The 24062-nt window shown below is 38.2% G+C and overlaps 1 protein-coding gene across 4 annotated transcripts in view; it reads left to right on the top strand.

The window, feature by feature from the left end:
- Nucleotides 1-24062, top strand: part of GNAS (GNAS complex locus) — a 276928-nt gene that overhangs the window by 235769 nt on the left and 17097 nt on the right. For all 4 annotated transcript variants that reach the window (XM_075901129.2, XM_075901130.2, XM_075901131.2 and 1 more), the window contains one exon: nt 23098-23152. In XM_075901129.2, the coding sequence (XP_075757244.1) occupies nt 23098-23152 (55 nt within the window). The remainder of the gene's footprint in view (nt 1-23097; nt 23153-24062) is intronic.

Here is a 24062-nt window from a genome sequence, read left to right as displayed (position 1 = left end):
CCAAATGCAATTTCCAGCTTTCACAAACTGTCTCCAAAACTGGAGATCTCCACATCTATTTGCTTTACAATATGTATTCTGTGAAGGTAGATCACTAATTATGTAGCTAATGTGGAGCATTTCACAAGGAAGGTGAGAACAGGGAGGAAAGGAGAAAGGAAAGCAGGGTAGGTCAAAGCAGAGCTACTTTAATTCAAAGGAAGAAAGCTAGTTTGCAACCAACTTGAGGATCAGAGATAGAAATGTAACCGTGTTAGTCTGGTGTAGCTGAAACAAAATCCAGGACAATGTAGCACTTTAAAGACTAACAAGATGGTTTATTAGATGATGAGCTTTCGTGGGCCAGACCCACTTCCTCAGATCAAAACTTTTTTTTGATCTGAGGAAGTGGGTCTGGCCCACGAAAGCTCATCATCTAATAAACCATCTTGTTAGTCCTGGATTTTGTTTGAGGATCAGAGAATGTGTTGATAAGTTTCCCAGTTTTGCTCTGATTGGATCGGTTTACTGGAGTCTTACCAGGTACTAACCAAAGTGCTACTTAACCATTTCTCTTATTTTAAAAGATTACTAGAATCTTGTTTAAAAATAACTTTAAAATTAAAAACTTAAATTTGTTACAACAATATTTTTACCAGACTTCTTAGTGAAAAAATGAACTAAAAATAGGTAGGATCTTTGCTGTCTTACACAGTAACAAAACGGTATTTCCAATTCAGCTCTTATTTTCTGTAGAGAAGTAAAAGGTGATTGCTTCTATAGGAGCTTGCTCCTGAGTCTTATTTAAGAAAAGATTCCTAAGATGCCAAAATTCTGTACAGTAGTTTTCTGATACAGACACTTGTCTGCCAACAAGTACCAAACTAATTTTCCCTCAAGACAACAACTCCAATTTTTGGAATCTTAAAGTGAAAAATTAGTGTTTCATCCATTAAGCTTAATTGCCTTGCTACAGGGTGAAAGAAATGTTTGTAATGTTTTAACAAGTAGCTAGTTATGCCTTAACTATAGCAATAGGAGTGGTATCTGCTCCCTAGTTAGGGTTCCATGAGCTGTTCTGTTCTATGTATTTTAAATCAAAATGTAAAAGTTTAAGATTGAGGGAGTGACACTTAATCACCACCTTGCTGCTACACGGAGCATCAGATATTTACTGGCTTGAAACTGGAGTTTGCATGCTATCTATTATTTTGTATTAAATAATTCACAAATTGGGAGTAGCAAAAGTCCTTTTTATGAAGGTATGGATTACAGAACTCATAGATTGTAACTTCTGTCTTGTCTTTTGTGAAATCTTCTCCTGTCTCATATTTACAGCTATTCTTCTATTTTTACCTGAGTTTGATTACTATCAGGATTTTTGAAACCAGAAGCATAGTTGCGTAAATCAGAAAATTTGAGAGATTCCCTCTATAATTGCTGCCTAGAAATTGCTAAAGCAACGGAAAAAATGAAACTTTTTCCATCGTGTAGATGCTTTTATTCTGTGGTACTTCCAACCTTGGCTGCATAAAACCTATGATATTTATAGAATAACATGTGGGAACACTAGTGGTAGGGAAGATTTAAAAATGTACCATTCAGAGTCACTATTAAGAAAATTAGTGACCCCATTGTAAATTGTACTAGCCATTTTCCTATGCTAAACAACTAAATGGAAAAGCGATGGGACATATTATTAAAATGTAAGGCTTGGAAATTAAAATTGTTTTAAAGGTAAGGAATATTATTTTTGTTAGTGAAAATGCAGGATAGAATTCCCCTGCAGTAAATATTTTTACAATACTGTATGTAAACAATTGTTTACATCTAATATTCTTTCTCATGAAATATAGGTTTCTAGAGTGGTTGGGTAGTTACCAACTGCATTGGCATCTTGACTTTCAGCCTACCTAACTGCATGCCACAGAACTTGCTGTGCATGAGATTGATTTGATTAAACGATAAGTATGGTTATGTATGTAAGAATAGGGTCTAGATGTGTTGAAGTCAGATGAAAAGAGGGATCCCTTTTAGCACAACCTGGGTAGTAAACATGTGAACAGTTCCCCAGGGGCAGCCCGGGCAGCCAGCCCTCTGCAGTAGGCATGTTAAAATGCACTCTCTCTTTGTTTGTTTGTTTGTTTGTTTGTTGTAAATATGTAACCACTGAAATGTTTAGCAGTTACACATTTACATGCTGGGGGGAGGAGGTGCTGCGGGAGTCGGTATGCACGGGGAACTGATTTAAAAGCCGGCGCCCTGCGATCACTTGTTCCTCCCCTCCTTTATTGCTGCCTCTCGTAGAGGGGCAGCAGCGTGGAGAGTCACCTTGCGTGTAACCTTGAAGGTAAACCAATGAGCCCAGGCTCATCAGTTAACAATTAAAATGTGTACACGATCACATCCCTACCACACACAGCTGGCAGCAGAGCCAACTCCAGCCCCAGTGTGGGGGCTGGAGGCCAGTGGCAGAGCCAGCCCAGCCCCTGTACAAGGGCTGGGAACTGCCAGCTGGTCCTGGTTCCAGTGGGGTGGATGGAGCGGTGAGATCACACTTAGTTGGTGAACTAATTAAGTATTAGATTAATCCAGTGTTTAATCGATTAACTGGGATTTTACATGCTTGCTGGGTAGGCCTCTTCTTGGCACTGGCTCTCAAGTTCATTATCACCGGAGGCCAGATAATATGTTCAAGGAACTGAAAGCCTTGTAGGGTTGGAAAAGATTTGGAATGGAAAGGAAAGACAGAACTTAAACTCCTATGTTTAGTAGTTGCACATTATTAACACTTACTGGTACGTAACATTACAGTTGTTGCATTTAAAGTCAGCTGCAGTTTCTTACCGTGGAAAATGTAATATTTTGCTGTAGTGTAAATTTTACATTCTGACTAGGAAATTCCACAGTGGAGTCAAAACACTACCATGTGGTAAAATTTGATATCTTAAGTGCAGTTAATATATTATAAATACATTATTATTTAAATACTAATATGATATAGCATGTATAACAGAACCCCATTTCATTCAGAATTACTTATTCCTTTAAAAATGAGCCCCTATCATATTTGTCCCAGTTGACTCTCTTCTACCCCCAGAGTCCCTGCTGTTCATCTAGAATGTAAACCATAATCCGGAAACTCTAATTATAGTATTGCAAAACAAATGGAAATCCTGGAATTGTCTTTTGCACTGTAGATCACACAAAGTTACAGGTATAAGAGTAATAGGTAACCAGAAGAGTCTGATGAATTCTGAATCATTCCTCGAAGGCAGATATAGAGTATTGAGTATTAGATTAATCCAGTGTTTAATCAATTAACTGGGATTTTACATCCCTCTTCATATACCTGTCACTTCACAGCTCTAACTTTGGGCTGATTAGTAGTACTCTGACACCTTAGCCTGGAAGCAGTGGATGCAAGCTTTCTACTATGATTTGGGCTCAGAGTCAGTGCTGTAATATTAACGTGTGCTGTGCAACGAGCAGTGCTTTCCCTGTAATGGATAATTGTGAAGAGATTTCGGCTTGAATTGTCTAACTCAAGGGTGAGCAATAATTTTTGAATGGGGGACATTTCATAAATTTCTGAAGTGGTTGCGAGCCACCCTGGAATGGGCAAGGGCTCGGGCGGCAGGGACAGGAGGGTTTCCTTGCTTCCCTGTCCACTGACCCTGATTGGTCTGGGGGCGGAGAGAGTGCGTGAAGTTTTTGCCCTTCTCCCAGCACCTAAAGAGAACTGCCAGCTGTTCAAAACAGCTGGTGGTTCCCTCTGGTGCCGCACTCCCCTGATGGAGGGGAGGACACTTCACGCTCTCTCATCCCCAGGTCTCAATTGGCCTGGAATGGGGAGCAGCAGGGTGACTGCAGGCTGGATCAACCGGCATGCCAGGCTCGATCCAGTCCACGGAGGCTGGCTTGCCCACCGCTGGTCTAGCTAAGTGGTTGTTGTTCTTGAACACTGTTTTATAATGCCCAGTTCTGTTCAGTTTGTCATTCATCTAAATTCTTCCTTTTTATGTTGTAAGTAAACTCAGTTGAGGTTCGGGACTTGAACCAGGGAGGGAATCAAGGATGGAGAGTCTTGAGAGGCTCAGTGCTGGTGAGGGAAATCTCAGATGTGTGAAGTGTTCAAACAGATTTTTAGAATTTCTTGGTAGCATCTGCAGTTGGGTCTGGAAGAGTATAGATGGAGAATTTGGAAGGTCAGTTTCACAGGTTAAACTAATGAATATAGATCCCCTCTTGCCCAGATCCTTCTTCATTTTGCCATTACCTTGTTGCACATCAGCCCAGGTTTCCATTCAATGAATTTGTTTTGGGTTATTTTAACCTGAAATGTGTAACTTTTATTGCTTGTGCAGATGGGTGAATTAGCATCTCTTGATACTGAACCCAAGAAAACAGACAAGATGGCAGAAGTGAAATCAGGAAGGAAAACAAAAGTAGTAGTGTTTTTACAACTTCACACACTTTAAATGCTAAAATGAGACACTGCTTTCAGAGTGTGCAAGTGTTAAAAATCTGATCATGTGTACTCTTCTCGACTCTTTGGACCATCAGTCTTTTGCTAGTAAAACTCCTATCCATTAACTCTACTAGGCTACTTAGGTTAACTCTCTTTAAAGGAACTCAGAGATTCAGCTTGGCAGTTTGGCATCGACTGCTTCTTTACTAAGGAGGGGAAAAATAGGTGTTTGTAATGTATCAAGTCTACCCACTTGTGATGTTAAAATGAGTTGTTACTCAGAGCTGATTATGTAAATATTTGTAATATATTTTCCTTCCTCCCTGCAGTGAAATAGTCAATGATGTTAACTTTTAAATTGTCATGACGAGGCTTCTGAATTAACAGCCATTGAGATGAAGGCAGTTCATACCTCTCAGATCAGTTGTTTCACACTGTCCAGGTACACAGGCAGATGTCACAGCATTGCTTTGCACTTGGATCACAGTTACGAGGTTTATTCTGCAACAGCTAGCAACTTACTATTTTGATCAGTGAAAGGCTCAGTTCCCTGCCCTTTTCCTGTTCCATCCATTCCCTCCATTTAGGCCTTTTAATTTTTTATATCGTTTAAAAAATTTACTGAAACTTTGGGGAGTATCTTTCAGTGTGTTACAGATCTGTTTATTGATCTAGCTAAATATTTTTAAAACTCCTGTCTGTATAGTAACTAGGTACCAGGCAGGTAATTCTGAAAGTGACATCATCCCCACAATTCTCTAATTAAGTAGATAAGATAAAATATTAAGAATAGGGAGATTTAAACAACCCCTTAAATTCCTTCCCTCTTCCAGGTCTGTCTGTACCTCCCCATCCATATACAGAGAGAGAGACACACTCACTCTCTCCCTCTTTCATTGATTCTACCACTGTCTCTGTTCCATTCTTTATGGCATCTGGCTCCTCATGCATAAGTCATTAAATCACAATAAAAATCCCTTTTTATGCTGAAATCAAGAACATGATTCTTGGCAATTGGAGACAACACTAAAGTAATGCCTTATCCGGGCTTTTACATTTCCTGTGCTCATATCTGTGTAAACTCCGCTGTCTTTTAGCTTTAAAAACAGGTAGATGATCTAGGGAAAAAAAAACTACCCATTGTTGCTGGCTATTCTTAATTTATTTTTCAGATATTTAATGTTCCAATTTTTGGTGCAGAGGCATATTTTAAATGACTGAAGATTCAAAAGTTAAGTTTTAGAAGTTTTATGTAGGTCATCATTTGTTGTAAAATCTCCGTATTCGTCTGTAACTGAAAACACAACAAATTGTTCTGCAGCACCTTAGAGACTAACAAAAATGTAGATAGTATCATGAGCTTTCGTGGGCACAACCCATTTCTTCAGATTAATGAATGAAGTAGGTTGTGCCTATGAAAGCTCATGAAACGCTAAATTTTTTGTTAGTCTCTAATGTGCTGCAGGGCCATTTGTTTTTTAATTTTTGTTTTGTTTTGTTTTATTTTAAAGTTCAGACTTTAAAATGGAAGTGCGGTCAGGAGCCATCTTTCATATTTCAGAACAAATGGAAAATTTGCTGAAGAATAAACTACTGTGCATACAAACCAGTAGACCTGAGCAAAAAAGTGGCACCAAAGTGGCTTCTCTCTTTTATTCTACAATAGCATACCAAGCCACCCCCAACAGATGGGACAGTACCTTTCTCTTTGTTAAACTTTGGTGTTCTGTGAAGTATCCACTGCAATTTTAAATGAAAAACTTATCAAAATATTTTTATAAACAGCTTTGGCAACTTATCAAGTTCTTTAAAAGTTATTCATAATAACATCCCCGAGTGAAGGCAGAGGGTCTTATCCAGATCTTGTTTTAGATATTTACAAAATGAAGTGAGGTACATGAAAAGGATATCTGAGTGAGTTACAAATACAGGCACTCCCCAGCTTACAAAACATCTGATTTATGAATGTCCATGCATACAAACTAAAGCTTACCTGCAGCCCCAGGAGAGCAGGAAGAGGCCCCAATGGTGGCAAGTAGCACAAGTGCTGGCTGGAGGACTCCAGAGGAGATGGGGCCAGTCTCACAGCCAGTGGCTGGAGAAACCACCGCTTCTATCCAGTCACCAGCAAATATACAGTTAAGTATACAGATAAATCGGGGCTTATCGGTTAAACAAAACAACTACACACAACATCCCTACTTGCTACCTCCCCATCAAAGGCAGCAAGAGGAAGTGGGAGCTGGCTCCCCATGAATGCCAGTTTACACATAGCCACCTTCTCCCTCCCTCCCACTGGCTCCCACAGAGGCAGCAGTGTGGAAGCAGGTGGGAACCAGCTATCAGGGGCAGCAACGTGGAGGGCAAAGGGCAGGCAGGAGCCCATACACGTAGGAGCCCTCCTTGCTGCTTCTCTGATATGGCAGCAAGTGTGGGAAGGCAGGAAGCAGCAGCATGAGGGGGAGAAAATGCAGAGGAGGCTGCCACGTTGCAGCCTCTGTCCACGGGAAGCTTGGGTCCCCTGCAGACAGGGGCTGCTGCTGCCCTGCACTGCTGCTTCTGTATCAGAGGCAGCACTGCGAGGTGGCAGGGGTTTCCCGGGAGTGGTGCCACAAGTGCACTGGCTGCCAGCCCTACACCGGAGACCATTTTAGTAACTATGTAACCAATAAAAATTGTTGCAGCTACATGATTACTAAAATATACAAAATCTAACATCCCTAGTTTTGAGGCAGATGAGTTTATCATTTTGTGCGTTTAAAGTTTATATCAAAGCAAGATCATATAGGAATACATTTTCAGAAAGTGGCCTTTCTTTCAAAAATATGGATTGTGCCCTCAAAATTTACGTTAGCAACTTTGTCCTCTCCTGTAGGCATGAGTGCAAACCTGAATATTTGTGCTTTTGTCTACATGAATTTGGGTATCAGAGGGGCAGATGCTATCATTTGCGCATTTAATTTATTTTATGAGAGAAAAAGTCATAGATTTTGCTGGTGGAAAATTTCTTAGGGCACTTGTACCTGAGAAAAAGAGGTTAGGCCTGATTCACTCTAAAATGTACCATTTTTTTAAAAATCAGCATTGGAGATCTACCTCACTTGCTGTAATTGTGATTAGATATCAGGTTTTTAATTTATCACTGGCATTAGCCTGCTTGGCCAAATGGAAAGTTTGTGAGAAGAAAGGAGATTGAATTTAGAGCACTGAACCTTCTGTAGGAGCTTCACAGTAGATGCTGATTTTTGTGTCTCCATTTGCAGAATCCCACAATTGTTTTCCTTAAGTTTAAAAAAGAAAAAATGGATGGCTTGTCCCAGAGGAAAACAAAAACTTGAAATGTTGAGGAGTTGTGAATTGTTTAAGCTATCAACTATGGAGCAGGTATCAACAGGTTGTTTCTGTAAAGGAACTTACTGCTATTTTATTCCCAACAGCCCGGGGATATGAAGAGGTAATATGGATTTTAGCTTCCCAAGAGGCTGTTGTGAAGACTAGGACTTTAACAGGGTTCAAAAAAGAGCTAGATAGATTCATGGAGGTTAGGTCCATCAGTGGCTATTAGCCAGGGTGGGTAGGAATGGTGTCCCTAACCTCTGTTTGTCTGGAAATGGGTGACAGGAGAGAGATCATGTGATGATTAACTGTTGTCTTCCTTCCCTCTGGGGCATCTGGTGTTAGCCACTATTGGCAGACAGGATACTGAGGTAGATGGACCTTTGGTGTGACCAAGTATGGCCGTTCTTATGTTTCCATGAAAGGAACAGGTCAAAATTATCAACTTTTTTTTCCCCAAATAAATTTTACTTTAAAATACAGATCATAATACCACAAGTTTAATGTTGCCTTACAAGGCAAAGACAATTTTGCCATTCTGCTGAAACTACATTCTGTAATTTTAAATACATTGAGTTACTTAATACATTAATTCAGAAGTGATTGGTGAGGAGGCACACAGGGACCACTGGCCAAGTTAACCCCACAGCCCAGGGAAGGGCCAGGACAACCCCCCTCTGTCCCAGGCCATGCTCATCCCCATCTCTGCTTCACTCTTTCCCCTCCCTCACTCCACCTTTTCCCCTGTCCCACTGGTCAGGATCCAGCACCAGCCTGACTATTCTGCATTCACCAGCAATGGCGGGAGAAGTGGCTCTGCTCTTGTGGATGCATTGCTACAGTTCCCAACAGTGAGTGTGGGGGTGGCCCTCCCCCTCCCCCAAGTGACATGCCAGGAGAACAGAGTGCGTTGGGGCTGCCAACCTCTGATGCTGGCACCCCATTAGTTCTCACAGCTGCTGACCGGCTCTTGACCCCTCTTGCCCCTGTCGGTTTTTTTGGAGGGGGTTGCCCCCTCCCTGTAGCTCCTGTATTAGTGTGACAAATGTATGTATTTAAGTATGTTCAAAAATGGCAGTTAGGTTTTCACTGTCAGCAACTCTGTAACATGACTATCATTTGTCCTTACCTTGACCTGGCCTACCAACTGTTTGAATTCCTGAATCATTCCTTATCTTCCAGGGAAATCCAAATTCTGTGTTAAGAATACTCTCTCTTGTTCCATAGAAACCATCTTTGTTCCCCTAGCTATCTATAATGACAATGCAAAATTCCATTCCCACCTTTCAGAATTCTCTCTGTTGGTACTATGTAACTTTGGGTAGAGGGGATGTATGTTTTAGATTTCATAAGCACATGTGAGTAAGGAGGACTAAAGACTATACTATACCTGGGGTAAAACCATGGAAATATATGTTATGACCACTTCTGATCTGTTTTATACTTAGCCTCTTCATTTGCTGAGTCCATCCCTTCATTCAGTCCTGGCTTCTCCCTTTCTATGGTAAATGCTTGGTTAGGGATGTTAAAATTAGATTAATCAACTAAGACAATAGTCAATGGAATTTCCATCGACTATTCGATTAGCCGATAAGAGCGTATCCGCTTTGAAATGTAGCAAGAGCCTGCCTGGCTGTTGATACATTTCAAAGGCGGAAGTGCCACTCAGCGCTCCGCCTTTGTAATTTACAAGATCCTTAGCAGGGGCTCTTGTGCATTTTAAAGTTTGAAACACCGAATGGAGCCTGGGGTCGGCAGGGGACTCTGAGTCCCCCGCTGGTCCCAGGATCCATGCAGCTCTTCCATTTTGAAATGTACAAGAGCACCAGTGGGGACTCATATATTTCAAAGATGGAACGCTAACGCTGCCGCTATGCCCCTACCCCCTCTCACTGAGCTACAGCTTGGGGGACCCAGCTTTTAAGCCAGCTCCGCCCAGCACCCTCTCCTCTTCCCTCCCTCTCCCACTGCCTCTTTCTGATAGAGGCAGCAAAGGGGGGGGGGGAGGAAGGAGCGACTAGTCAACTAGTGTGTCAACTATCTGATAAGCTTTTGTTTATTGAATAATTGACTAGTCGATTAGTTGCTTACATCCCTGTGCTTGGTTACACATTCTACATCACTCCAACTACCTGAAAGGTGTGCTACATCAATTAAACTTAACCTTTAAAATGTTCCTGTTAATTTTCTCTTAAGTGAATCCTAAACTCTCCTCTCTTTTCCTATCCCTTGTTATAATATCTTCCTTTCTTTTCTAACACACCTGTTTTTAATTAGTCTGCTGATGCTTCATTAAACTTTCACTGCTTTCAAATGTCTACTTTTTGCCCAATCTTTTTCCATTTCTACTTGCATCTACTTCTGCAATGTTCCCTTTCCCATTCACTCTGCATTTTGTGGTACAAAAATATACTTTTCCTTATGTAAAATAACCTCATCATCTCATAGTAACTTATCAGAAAAATTACATTAAATAAAATTTGTTTGTCTTTAAGAAATTCCTGACTTCTCTACTTTAGGGAGTTTTAGAAGATGTATTAACTAATTTACATTTTAAAAGATTATATTGGTGTGATGCATTATTTATACTGAGGGGGAAATAGTTCTTTTTGTTTGATGGCACTGGAGGGAGCTAATGCCTATGAGGGTAAAGTCCATATAAATGTTTAGCTAACACACAATTAAAGGATGTTCCCCTGGGTTCACCTGTTTCTTATGAATTTAGAGTGTCCTGTAATAAGGGAAAACACATTTTGCATAATGCAGGCTTTGGTCTTGCTAAAAACAAAATGTCCCAAATCTAACTGCTCATCATTATCAGTTTAACTAAACATGTGTTCAAATTTGATTTAGTTCCTGTTTGGACACTCACTCCTAAATTTAATTTAAAGTGGATTATTTTGACTATAATTGAAACTGGTAATTTACCAATTTAAGATACATCAATATAATCCATTTTAAGCCATTTTGTTCATACAGGAATTTGCATTGGTTTAATTAAATCAGTTTTAAAATGCTCCTTTAGTTACTGGTACAAGTTTCTATGTAGACTATGTCTAAAGACTTCATCAGATGATATGTCCCAATCTGTTTTGGTATTACATGGACTCTAGCTCATATAGCCCACAACAGTCTGTCAGCTACCTGACAGCTGGCTCTGAAGATCCATAGAATAGCTCCCCATCAGCTCATCCCCCATGCAATCCAACTTGTCATCTCTGTGACACAGCCCTCCTTCTTTCTTAAATGCATCCTCAGTCTATGAATAACTGTGTGGCCTTAGTCTCAGAATGATACTCACAAAGCCAACACATATTGCAGCTGGGAGATACGTGGTCTCAAAAGTCACCAAATTCCTCAGCAAAAGAAGGTAACAATCCAGCAGTTGTGAAACGTTATAAAACCTTGGAAGCAAGGAGAGAGAAAGATGACATCATACAAATAAAGCTGTTCATAGCTGACACATACCATTTAAGCACCTATGTCCTTTCAGATAAGCATCTTCCAGCAGACAGGTGAGACGAAAACATTTGTGGGGCATGGATGTAAAAAGATAGAAAGGCATGTTTAAGACCCATGTACCGTCAGCCAAACTTGATCATTAAAGGGTTGTCTGCACATTGACACTCAGGAACATTAAGACAAATTAATTAAAGGTGTGACGTAGTTAATGCGCATTAGTTAAAATGTATACTATCCTGTGCAGATGCTCTCATTGATCATTCCCTTTGGGAATTTAATGCTTTTTTTCTTACATGTACAGTTTCACACCTTTAGTTATTAGTCTTAATTCCCCATGTAGAAGTGCCTTAATTCATCCAGTGTGTTGGGACTGAGGAAGACTAACGGCCAGGAAAGCAAGATTAATTGAATTATTGATTAACATACAGTATTAAGGTGATCTATTAGTTTTATGCTTTTAATTATTTAGGCTACGAGGAGGAAAGAAGGAAACATGATGGACTAAGTTATACTTAAACAAACAAGTTAACTGAGATTGCTGCATGTTCGTCAGCACTCACTAATACACGATGTTCCAGCCTCAGGCTTGCCCTGAAATTGAATCATGACACTGTGACCTCATTCATACCATTACCTTTCATTTCTGCGCTCTGTGTGCTTGGATTGGATTAAGCTTTCTACTGACTGGGTGAAGTAATTTTTTGGGGTGGGATAAGGGGCTGTTCTGAAGTTATTTGACATACACAGGCTTGTAGTAAAGAGTGAGTCTTGCAGGCATACAGTAAGTTTTTTTTAAACACTCTGATTTTGATAGTTGGCCATGCTAAAATGCCTCGTTACAAGTTTAAAAGTATGGATAGAAGCAATTGAGAGAGTCTTAATTGTGTTCTTTATTTGGGGGGAGGGATATGGGGAGAACATTTGGTTTGAGAGGTGGGCAATCAAATGTATTCAAGGGGCCAAGACATTGAAAATGGATATAAATATCTAGAATTAAATTTTCCCTGGTTTAGTGGAGAGCATGATGGACCAGAAAAATAGCTACATATGGAAGCATCCGCTCCCTCTGTATGTTTCAGAGAAGGTGTACACTTAGATCTACCTAGTGTGCAAAAATTCACTGTAGTTCAGTTGACCTATCCCCCAGTGTAGACATAGCCAGGTCAATGAAAGAATGCTTCCATCAACCTAACTACTGCCAGTTGGGGAGGTTAATAATCTACAGTGACTGGAAAACCCCTTTCATCACAGTAGGAAATATTTATGCTATGGTGCTACCCTAGCATTACTGTAGTTCCATATCTTTCTGCTGTAGCATCTGTAGTGTAGACATGGCCTGAGCAATAATGGGGGCAGACCAGCAAATTGGAAGGAGCCAGAATCTACTAGTTTAAATATCCCGCATAAGTGTCATGGAGGTGATCTAACTGCACCCAGGCTGTACACTGGAGTAGCTGTTGAGCTAATGGGAATTTTTTTTAACTAATTTTTCTATCAAAATGCTAATTTATCAGAACTGAAATATTTTGAAACAGGGCTGGTTTTTACAAATTCTCTGACTTAAAAAAAAAAGTTGATAAGTTTTTGATTGCCTAATTTATGTCATTTTTCTATTTTAGAAACCAAAAGAAATCCAATTTTCTGGTTCAAAATTATTTTTCATTTAGAAATTTAAGTAAATTATATTAAAAACGTTAAAGTAAAAAAGTAAAAATATTTTGATTGACCTAAAAGGGGGGGGGAGACAGTTTTTTCAATCCACAAACATTTTCTAAATTGTGACTTTTCATCCAGAATTGGGAGGGTAAACATTTTCAAATATTCACAAGACCGAAAAACCATTTCCTGCACAGCTCTAGGTACCACTGCTACAGAGTTAATTTCTCCATCATCCATCACTCTCCCTCCCATGTTTCACCCACACACAGCCAGAAAACTTAGGCATTCTCTGAGTGAAGAAGATTCCACTCCTAATTAGTAAAACATTGACAAATGTTTCTTTCTTCTTTCTTTATTGTGTCTTGTGATTCATGCTGTATGAAGCTTGGCATTGATTTCAGTTGCTTACACCAATCCCAAGCTTTTGGAATATCTCTGCAAAATAAATTAATGGAAATTCTGAACTGTATATAAGATGTATGTTACAAAGTATGTCCTTCCAAAGAATTTCTATGAAATCTGCTGAATTTTTTTCTGAAATGTGCATTGTTCAAATGGCAAACAGACAAAATATATGTGGTTAATGGAAGCGGAGGAGGGAAGTTCTCATATCTGAGTCTGGATGGAACTTACTCTACAATTTTTAGAAATGAAAATATCTATGTAGGGACCTAAAGGAATCCTGTGGGCTGATGGTGCAGTTTGCATTGAATGCCTGTACTCTAGAGGATATTTTAACATGGTTTAAATGAATATTACAGCTGCACAACTTTGATTACGTCTGCAGTCCCCATTGTTTTTTGGTGAACTACTAAGACTTTATATTTTGTGAATTGTCTTGTTTCTTGATTATAGCATAAAATATGTTTACTTCATTAATGGACTTAATCTTTCTTGCCTGTTTTACCTCATAATGACTGTTATTTCTAATTTCTGTATAATCATTTATGATATATAACTTCATTAAGTCTTTTTCCTAGACCCTTGGTGTATCCGCTAGTATTGAAAATGCTGCATCTCCTTATTGTAAAAATGTCTGCTGTGGGTAAACTAACTTAACATTTTGACACACATCGTGCCCACAGATAATTTTGGTCATAATTGAATAGGTTGATCAAGGGTGTGTGCTAAAAATATAAAAATTCTCTCATCCATGAAATAAAAGAAAATTGGTGTCTAATGGCAGCATTATCAAATAGGGTATAAGGATTTAACTAGAATATGCAGTGATTGAAAGGTTTTTGCCTTTCATCTCTGAATTCAGGAGTTCAGATTTGACTTGAGCTGCAAGTAAAACTAATTCATGGTTGTAATCCAGTCTGTCTCATACATTTGTCCTTCAGAAATCTCCATGCTATTTGGAACAATATGGTAGTATTTGCTTAAAAGAATTAGAATAAGAATAGCTAAAGTGCTGCAACTTAGGAGGTGGCAGAATAGTATGAGGAAGCTTGCAAAACACATGATCCTGAGAGGTACTGAGCATCAGGCATTCCTAATGACTTGAGCTGCCCGTTTCCCATCAGACACATAATGTCTGCCTGTCTCTGAACTAGTTATTGTAAGAACAGAAAAGTACTGAATCCAGGCCAAGACCTTAAAGAAAATATACAAAAATCTTTAAAAAAAAAAAAAAAAGCCTCACAGGCAAGTGATTGTATTATTGCAGTCTTTAAAGTGGCATGATTTGCCACAGACTGGGGAGGAGGGGAAAGGAAATAGAAGTTTAGGGCACGACTGAAGCTTTCATGTTAGTAATGTAACTTTTTTTGTAAACCTACTATAAATTCAATCCTGTGTTATAAAGCAATCAAGTTATTTCTGTCTCTCCCTCTGATTGTGTCTGTGTATGAGTTGAGAGATGCATTGTACCTTTTCAGCTTCTGAAACGGCCTGAGCCTATTTTTATTTGTCAAGCTGGGGCTGGGCTGGCCCCATTCCAGATGTGTCTCACAAGATTTGGTGCTGATGATCTATTTATAGAACTGTGGTTCCATTGTCATGACAACCATGCTAGAGGCCAAGGCGGCTGGGAGCTATTTCTGGACTTGTGCTGTAATGTAAAACTGATTGGGAAAGTTAGTGCATCCTCTAAGCCAGACTAACTTTAGACAGGCAGAGAGAAAAAAGACATCCACACTTTCTTTAAATAAACTTTCCTTTTCTCCTGCTTTTTCCCTGTTCATTCTTTCTTTGGCAGTTTTTGAAAAGTATGCCTTTTCTGCTCTGTATTGCTGTCGTGTAAGAAAACGCATGATAGATTGTGTGGACTCTTGCGGGTTACACTTTTAATTATACAGTTTAAGAAGAGATAAACATAACCAAACTGCATCTTTGTTTTTAAGGAAGGTTTTGAGGAGGTTGATTTTTCTTGTGTGTTTGTTTGGGGTAGTTTGTTTTTTGTTTTTTGGTTTTCTTTTTGTGGCAACACAAAAGTAATTGTTTAATTTACACTAGTTGTAGAGGTGTAGTTCTTTATATCCAGTAGTTTTAATAGTAAGTTTTTCGCATGTGCTTTGTGCTCGGCACACCATATAAGGAACTCTAACCTTGATTACCGCAAGATGATTCCAAATATATGGAGTCATGCTTTTCAGCTTTCTCATTATTTGCTTCAAAATTAGACTAGTAGTGCCCCTCTGCCTCCAAGTGGCTGGAATGTTCCGAGGTTATTCTGTAATTAAAGCTGATTCTTCTCTCAAAACCACTTTTATGTAACACACATACACACACACACTCTAATATTATATTTTAAATAAATCAGTTCTTCTGACCTACATATGAACTTCTTAAAATGTATGTTTAAATGAGGATCATCCTAATAAATAATTGACCTCAAACCTGGGATATTAAATAAGTATATTTCTAGCTTAATGGGGATCTTTTTACAGAATAGTTGTCTTTTAATTTATTGAAGCTTCATTACTTGCATTGTTGTAGGAAAGCTGCTCTTCATTATGAATCTGTTTTTAAGGGTGCCCTAACAGCTCTGAGCACTTAGATGTAATATCTTATCCCAGTTATACTTTAAGTGTAACTCTCATTTCATGATTAAACAAGTACAAGATTTGTTACATGCTGCTTTCTTGGGTGTCTCTGACTTGAAAGCAATTTTGTTTGTGTTTGTAAACAGTTTTACGAATATTTTAATTGGCCCATAAAACAGATTTTGGTGGGATTCTTCGCCCTTTATTGTAAGTTTTCCAAGTATTACTGTGCATACATGAACATTTTTTAATGATCAGTAAGAATTTTAACATGTCTGCATGACCCACGTTAACCCAAAAAAAATCCATTTTAGTGAATATTTGAAAACGTCACTTTAAATAGCCTTTTTTAAACTAGTGTTAGTTTATCCTCTTTAGATTTGTTACTAAATGATAATGAAATATCATAATTCCATGACAATTTTGTATTATATACTGTGCATGATTGTGGAGACATCACAAAGGTTAGCAGATTTAACATTGTGAGTAGCTTAGTTTTTGTTTGCTTCTATATTCCACCAATCCTCTACTGACTACTGTGCCTGTCTTCTCTGTTTCTCTTAATAGGTATGGTACGAGAAATATACAGGAAACCTCTTTCACCAATTTAAAGAGTAGAATTATTGTATTTTTCAGTATCTTACACTCAACAGTAGAAGGGTTAGGCAGAATGGAAGGACAGCCGACTATGTGTGCATGCTTGTGGCTGCAAATAAGCCTGGTGCTCTGGATTTGTTGTCAGCATATTGAACTGGGCGAGAAGTTGTCCTCATTTGTCAGCAAGTGTGTGTGTGTGTGTGTGTGTGTGTGTGTGTGTGTGTTTGTTTTGCAGGGGGGGCGATTTCTACTTTCAAGTTACAGTACAGAAAATTTTGGACTTCTCAGCTTGATTGTCCCTTTAAGGAAAATATTATATAATTATACAGTAACTTGGAATTCTGTAGTTGCAGATGAGAGGAAAGTCTTTGAGGAAAGAATTTCAGTTCTCAAATATTCAGATCACATTTGCTTTTTAAAAAACTACACTTAAATAATAGTAAAATTATGGTATAGAGACAAAACAGAAAAATCAAAGGAGTTGATGATCTGTTCTGGAACAAAAAAGGCATGTCCTACAAATCATGTTGGTGTTGACTTTCATTTATTTTATCTCTCTTAAATGACACTAGAACCTAATTTTGCAGTCCCTGATGAGTCAAAACTTTCATTGATTGTAATAGAAGTTTGCGTGAGTAATGTATGCAGGATTGGGCCCTTCATTGGTAAAATCAGTAAATAACTAATAGTTTCATTTTTGAGACATAGAATCTGAACTGTGATTGCTCCCTTGGAGGTGCCCCTAGCCACAACAAATAGGACTGTGATTAGTTCTAAATAATAGCGGCGTATAATAAAAGCACAGGCCTGGAAACTGGCTCGAAGTATGACCTTAGGCAGCTTAACCTTTCAGTGTCTTGATTTCCTCATCTTTAAAACAGGATGGCTGGGATGGGGAGGTAGGGTGAGCCTGATTTGGTAACTATAAAGTTCTTTCAGAATCTCAGATGGAAGTAGCTTTACAGTTCTGAAGTGCTGGTACTACTAAGAGAAACAGGTTTCAAATAAATGTATTTCAAAATATTTCAGTCACAATTTTAAACAAACACATCATGTGAAGTGTATTGGTGATAACTTGTCGGGTGTTGCTGTGTCAGAGAAGGGGGTCTAGGAAGAAAAGTCAGTGTTGGTTTCATTTTGCTTGTAAATTCAGGCAATGGTTTTACAAGAAAGCTGTCCGATAGGAATAAAACTTGCCTCTCTGAAAGTAGATGTATGCTCTGTTGAAGGAAACCTTTCCTATATTCTCCTAGATTAAAAAAAAAACCTCTTTTAGACTGAGATTTAGAATTTGCTCGTCTGTCAACCACTTCATAAGATTGCAAAGACTAAAATGTCAAGTTACTGTTTACTAGAAAGGTTGGCAAATTTTCCTTTTCTTCTGTATAGGAAATCATCTTCAAGGAGATACACTTTGATTATTGTCCAGTTCCAAAAAAGTGGCATTAGATGGTTGGGGGAATTGAGTTTTTAAATTCTATTTGTATAACTTTTTGATAGGAGAAAATAAGTAGAACTTCCCCCATAGGGACAAGGGGCTAGGAACTCAGTAATTTTATGAAAATAGCTTTCCATCTTCATTTGCTAAACCAACCCCCCAAACGTGAGCACACAGTAGTAGCAGAAAAGATTTCTGAACAGATAATTCTTAAACTCCACTACTGCTGAAGAGAGAATGGAAATAAGCAGGATCTTTTATCTGGAAATCTTACCTTCTTTGGGGAATGGCAGGCTTATTAAAATTTGGAACAGTCTTTGGAGTGCATGATTTAAGTTACTTACTGTTTAAACTCCCCACCCCCAACCCCGCTATGGCAAGAAAGGCAAAAAAAGAACCTTTGTGTCACCTTTCTGCCTCAGATTTGTTTAATAAATTCAGTTCCTAAAAAGTAGAAGGAAATTTGATGTTTGAATTAGATTTCCTACATTTTATTGGTATCTTTTCCCTTCCCTTACGTGAGGAAGTATGAGGAAAAAGCTTGGTTTTGTTTCAGAACATCTTGGTTTCCCTTTAAGTTTTTAAACGATTAATGTTAATAGCTGAGGCAGAAGTCTGATGCTGTATTAGGCTCCTCATCCTGCTGAAGTCAGTTTATTTGTTTTGCTTGCTGCAAATTAACTAATATTATTTAACACCTCCCACCCTGCTTCCTAGAGCTTTTTGAAATAATGTAAATGAAGGTTATCTGTGCCAAAGATATAATATTTTGCAGAGCGAAGACACAGTCCTGCAACTTGGTTCAATGCAGTTCAGGCCCCCCAGTGAGAATTGGGAATGACTGCTGACTAAATGGCAGGGTTGCTTTCTGGAAAATAACTTCCTCCTGTAATCTTGACAAAAGCTGCACGGGAAAAGGCAATGTAGTTTTTGGAGTGGTGTGTATATATGCTTGTAGTTTGAAGCAGAAATTGTTATTGATACAAGATCTAGTTTGACGGATTTGGGCTCTTTTTGTTTCTGGAAAATAGCAGCAGTTTTGCTGTTTATTTCATCAGAGCTACCTTTTTCTGTCCTTCTAAACATACCAGAGCCCATAACAAATTTCTTCTTAGCTTCTTTCACAGCAGATTATGATCTCCAATAAATTGGAAGATGTATATTTCCCTTACGTTTTCTGTTTCCAATCTGAAGTCCCATAGCTCTGTTCACATATATTTTCAGACCTAATTTTTCTGCTGTCATAAATGCACATCTCCTTTGGAGTCAGTGTGATTTTACCTGTCTACCCCAGTAGTGAACTCAGAACGGCACTGACATGTCCTCACTCCAAAGCTTCACATTTTGGACAGATCATAAAACGAACTTCAGAAAGAAAAATAGTGACTATGATAAATTTGTATATATTTTTAATTACTCATTGATTTCATATGTTAAAATGAAACCAAAGTTTTAAATGCCCTACTGGGTATAATCTCATGTACTGGATAAATTGCATACTTAAAAAGAAGTCAGTCTTGATTTGCAGTGACAGGGTATTCTCCAGGTATTGTCCTGTGAGTTTTCCTGAGTTCTCTTTACTCCCCTACAATGCATACATCATGAGAACTGATAATTTTTCCACTGCCATTTTGATTTTCTGTCTTCTTAAAAATACCACTTTGATTGCGCAGCTAGGCTATCTCAGTCAGTTCAAGGGCTGTGCCTACAAATATATAGCACACATTTGTGACTTTTGTATGTGTGCGCGCCTTTTGGAATTAAGGTCTCTCAAATACTTTTCATTATGTGAAATAGGCACAGAAAGAAGAGCTCTGAATTTAACACTTACATTGTTCTCTTGCCTCCAAAAATACTGCTGGAAGGATGACTGTTGGTTTTTTGGTAGCAGTCACACAATTACAATATAAAACTTTATTGAATGTGAGAACTTGTTTTTTGAGGAGGAAGAAATGTTTATTACATTCAGATTTGTTTTACCTGGCATGGATGTAGCTGTTGGAATTCATCTCCCGTACATTACTGCTTCTCCTATGTGGCTGGTGTTTTTCAAGGAAATCGTAGACCTAAAAATAGTCTGCATAAACAACAGTAAGAGGTTTGTACTTTCAGTTCCAGGTTTTAGAAATCTCTCATTTTCTAATTGTCAGAATTTCCAAAACTCATGGAAGTAAAAAAGAGAGTTTGTAGAAGCCTACTTTAAAATGTTACACTTAGGTGCATATTGTGTGGAGAGACTGGAATGTTTCAAAGTTGCAGGGGTGATTAATAAAACAGGATTCATAATGCAGCAAGAATTCCTGCATTAAATGTCCTCCTGCTTGTGAAATAGACATTGTCACTATATATTCCTGAGACTACAATTTTAAAAGTAGAATGCCTTTAAGTGTAAAACCGGTTGTCTAGGGTGAATCTATAGTTTTACGCTGAACACCTGCATTTTTAATGGCTTTTTTTTTTACTTTGTTACATATTATTTGATTAATAGCCTGCAAGATTTGAGAACAAATCCAGTATGAGGGTTGGCAATACAAGTTTCCCCATATTGCTGGTTTCATGCGTCAGTCTTCAGCTATATCACTGTGAAAACATTGTCAATAGGAGCTGATTTTTAGGTGTAATTTTTCCTAAGATACAGCTCAGTGATTTTGAACTTGCATATCTGGAAATGTATAAAAGTCTGACATGGGTAAGTAGTGACCAAATTTCATTGCTTGTGACTCTTCACTGCCCTGTGGAAGGAATTGTCCAGTTTAGTCTATTTCTCAGCATGTACTTCACAAAGCTGGTATTAGAGTTGGTCTAATTAGCCCTATTTGTAGACTTAACAGAGTGACCAATTAATAAATATGCATGGTAACTGCTTTCTTGACCCTAACCCTCAGTCTGGTGAGAGGTTGAAATGCATTGTCCATAGTATGTAGGAATGGGCAGGGCAAACTTGTATTTCCACTGCTTGTGCTATTCCTGTTTTATGGACAGAGGAGTTTGATCAGAAGGAATTTTAATGTGGAATCTTTAAAAAAAAAAAATGGTGCTTCTAGATCATAGGTTCCCAAACTGGGGGTCGTGAAGAAATTCTGGGGGGGAGGGGGCGCAAAGCAACCCCCCCAACATTAATTTCCCCTCCCCGCCAAGTTGTGCTGCTATTTTTGTTTTTTGGCCCCAGTCAGTTCCCCCCCACCACCCTTTTTTTTTCCCAAAAAATTTTGCTGCTATGGAGCGGGGGGCATGAGGGTTTCTCAAAAATCAAAAAGGGGGCGTGATGCTGAAAAGTTTGGGAACCACTGTTCTAGATTATAGTAAATTACCGAAAAAGCTAACTGCTGAGGTATTTTTCATGTCTGTTAGTAATTGTCATGGCTCCTTCCCCACTCTGGCACGATAAATGCAGGAGTGGGGGCCAGCAAAAGTACCCCAAAACCTTATCTACCAGGCTTTGGTATAAAACTTCCCCCCAAAATCTTAACAACCTAGATTTTGGGGATAAAAATCCCATTGCCACCACCCAAGTACTGATAAGAAAATCAGGGGAGAGATCACTTGGGAAATCTCACCCTAAAGTACAAACCAGGACACACACATTAAACAATGCCAGGTTAAGAAAAGAAAAGAAAAGAAAAGAAAAGAAAAGAAAAGAAAAGAAAAGAACTCGTTATCAGTACAATATTCCTGTTGCAAGCATAATGACTAGATGGAAAAGTAACAAAGTAATATACTCATGGAGGAGAAACCCACCATGGGCCAGGAGCTTAGTTACAAAAGAGAGCAAAAAGCATTTTAATGCACAGACATCAGATCCCATTTCCCAAACCATAAAACAATAAAACCTAATGGATTTATCTAAACTTTACCCTACTTACAGAAGAGTGAAGAGTCTATTCTTGGAGGGAGACATTCTGTCTGTCCCCCTCAGTAGATGGAGAGAAAAACTGCCCAGGACAAAGGAGGGAAAAACCAAAAATTCCTTTGTCCCAGTTTGAAATTCCTACCTACATTTCTATTGGCTGAATCTACCTGACTTAGGTAAGGTTAACCCCTTAGTTCCCAAGCTGCTGGCTAACCCTCATGATAATGACAATAATATTAATATGGATGCGGTATAAGTGCTGTGTAGCTTGGATACATACTTGATACTGACAGGTGTGGTATGGAAAAGATAGAACATAAAATCTAGATCTGGCACAAATAGTGAAAATCAATGAAAAATGAGCAGAGAGGAAAAAACATTCCTATAGTTGAGCTGCATTGATGTAAATATATACTAGAGCCTGTTCTCTGCATCTATTATTTATCTCTCTGCTAGTGGGAAATAAAGCTTGTATTGAGAAATATATGAATATTCTGGAATTGCTGTGAAACAAGTAATTAATAAAGGGGCATCTTGGGATTTTTGCTTCTAGTTAAAATGAAAGGAAATCAGGAGGTAATGATTACTGCTAAAGGCATTTTAAAGACCCAAATTAGCCTTGCTATCTTCCTTAGTTGTATTACTCAAACTGATTAACATAAACCTTGTTATGGCTAATTAATCTTTCATTGCCTACTCAGGTAAGTAAACTAAAAGAATTGCTGCAACTATTGAAGGACAGATCAATTCTACCTTACTTTTAATTTAACAAGCAACACAATTGCAGGGATTTCATCCATTCCTTTGAAATAAAGTACAGTGAAGTTTGATATTTAAAACCATCTTCCAGTCTTACTGTTGTAATAACTAAATGCAATGAAAGAAATATTTTACATAATATCCTAATCTTGGGAATAATGCAAGTTACGTTAGTGTTTAGATATGGATATTTGTTCATATGGTTTGTAAGACTAAAACTGCATGCATGTTTCTTAACAATGAAACTGTTTTGGTAAAACTTGTAATGAGATTATCAAACAGTTGATTAAAGTTGTGTTTGTGGCCCTCTGCTGGATAGTTATAGCCAATGCAATTTTTTTATATCACTGTTGTAGATATAGTTCCATATGTATGTTAAATAATTTATACCATTTCAGCATTCTGAAAATCTGAAATGTAAAACATGCAAAAAAAACCCTTTTGATGACTGATAGCCTATCTCTTATGTGAAGCTTACTCAGAATTTGTAATTAAACTTTAGATACGGATCACAAATTTATTTGACAATGAAAAATGACCTATTTTAATTTTTTCCCAGTTTTCTAGACAAGATTGACATAGTCAAACAAAATGAATATACACCATCTGACCAGGTGAGTAAAATTGTATTGAGAAATAATATGATACACCCACTATCTATTTTCCATTGCCAAGAATAATAAGCTTTGCATTTCGCAATATATATTTTTGCTTCCTTTTGTCTAATTGGCAGCTGCAGTCCCAACCTGTAGGTGCCAACCTATGTGATACGATATTTAATACTGCAGTGAAAATAAAGTTTACATTTATATGCTTTGATCTCAGCGCAAGTGTGTCAGCAAGACACACAGCAAGAAACTGTGATGAGAAAAACTGCCCAGGTTAAAGTAAAGGTCAGACCTCTACAGTAGTAAAAGCTATCCCTTGTAACGATTGGAATTAGAGCTTTATAATGTTCAAACTCTTGTAGCTATGGCAGTTATTCAGATATTCCTTCTTAACATAAAATTAGTTTATGCTTTCTCAGTTTTCCTGGCTCCTGTTGCAAACTAGCTCTCTACATAGGACAAGGGTCACATTACTTGCAGTTAAAAGGGCTGAAAAGCTATCTTTAACAACATTTTTGCAGGACAGTTTTGTTGTTGTAGTAGGGAAAATGTAGTCTCACTCAGTGTTTTGTAATTAAAGGGAAGTGTAAATAGCACTGGCAAAACTTCCACTGCAAGTGACGCCCATTTTTCTAGCTTGGAAAGGTAGTCATTTCTGATTTCTAAATTTTGTAATAGCTGATGATTATCTATAATTTAATTCATGCTCAGTGTTATCTAACCCCTATTTTCAGGAAGGATTAGATGTGCAGGCTGACTTTTACCCATTTACAACTCTGATTTTCTTTGTCCCTTCTAAAATCACCCTTTCATCTAATTTAATCTAATATTTTACCATCCCTTAAGGGTTCTTCTAATAGTCTCTTCAGAGTTACTGGAAAAGAGCTTCATGTATAGGCAGTTTTATCAATGTGCT

The sequence above is a fragment of the Pelodiscus sinensis genome, chromosome 17 (genome assembly GCF_052426305.1).
Source record: "Pelodiscus sinensis isolate ZL-2025 chromosome 17, ASM5242630v1, whole genome shotgun sequence".
NCBI lineage: Eukaryota > Metazoa > Chordata > Testudines > Trionychidae > Pelodiscus > Pelodiscus sinensis.
The sequence above is the reverse complement of the archived record's forward strand: the minus strand, read 5'-3'. Positions and strand labels throughout refer to the sequence as shown.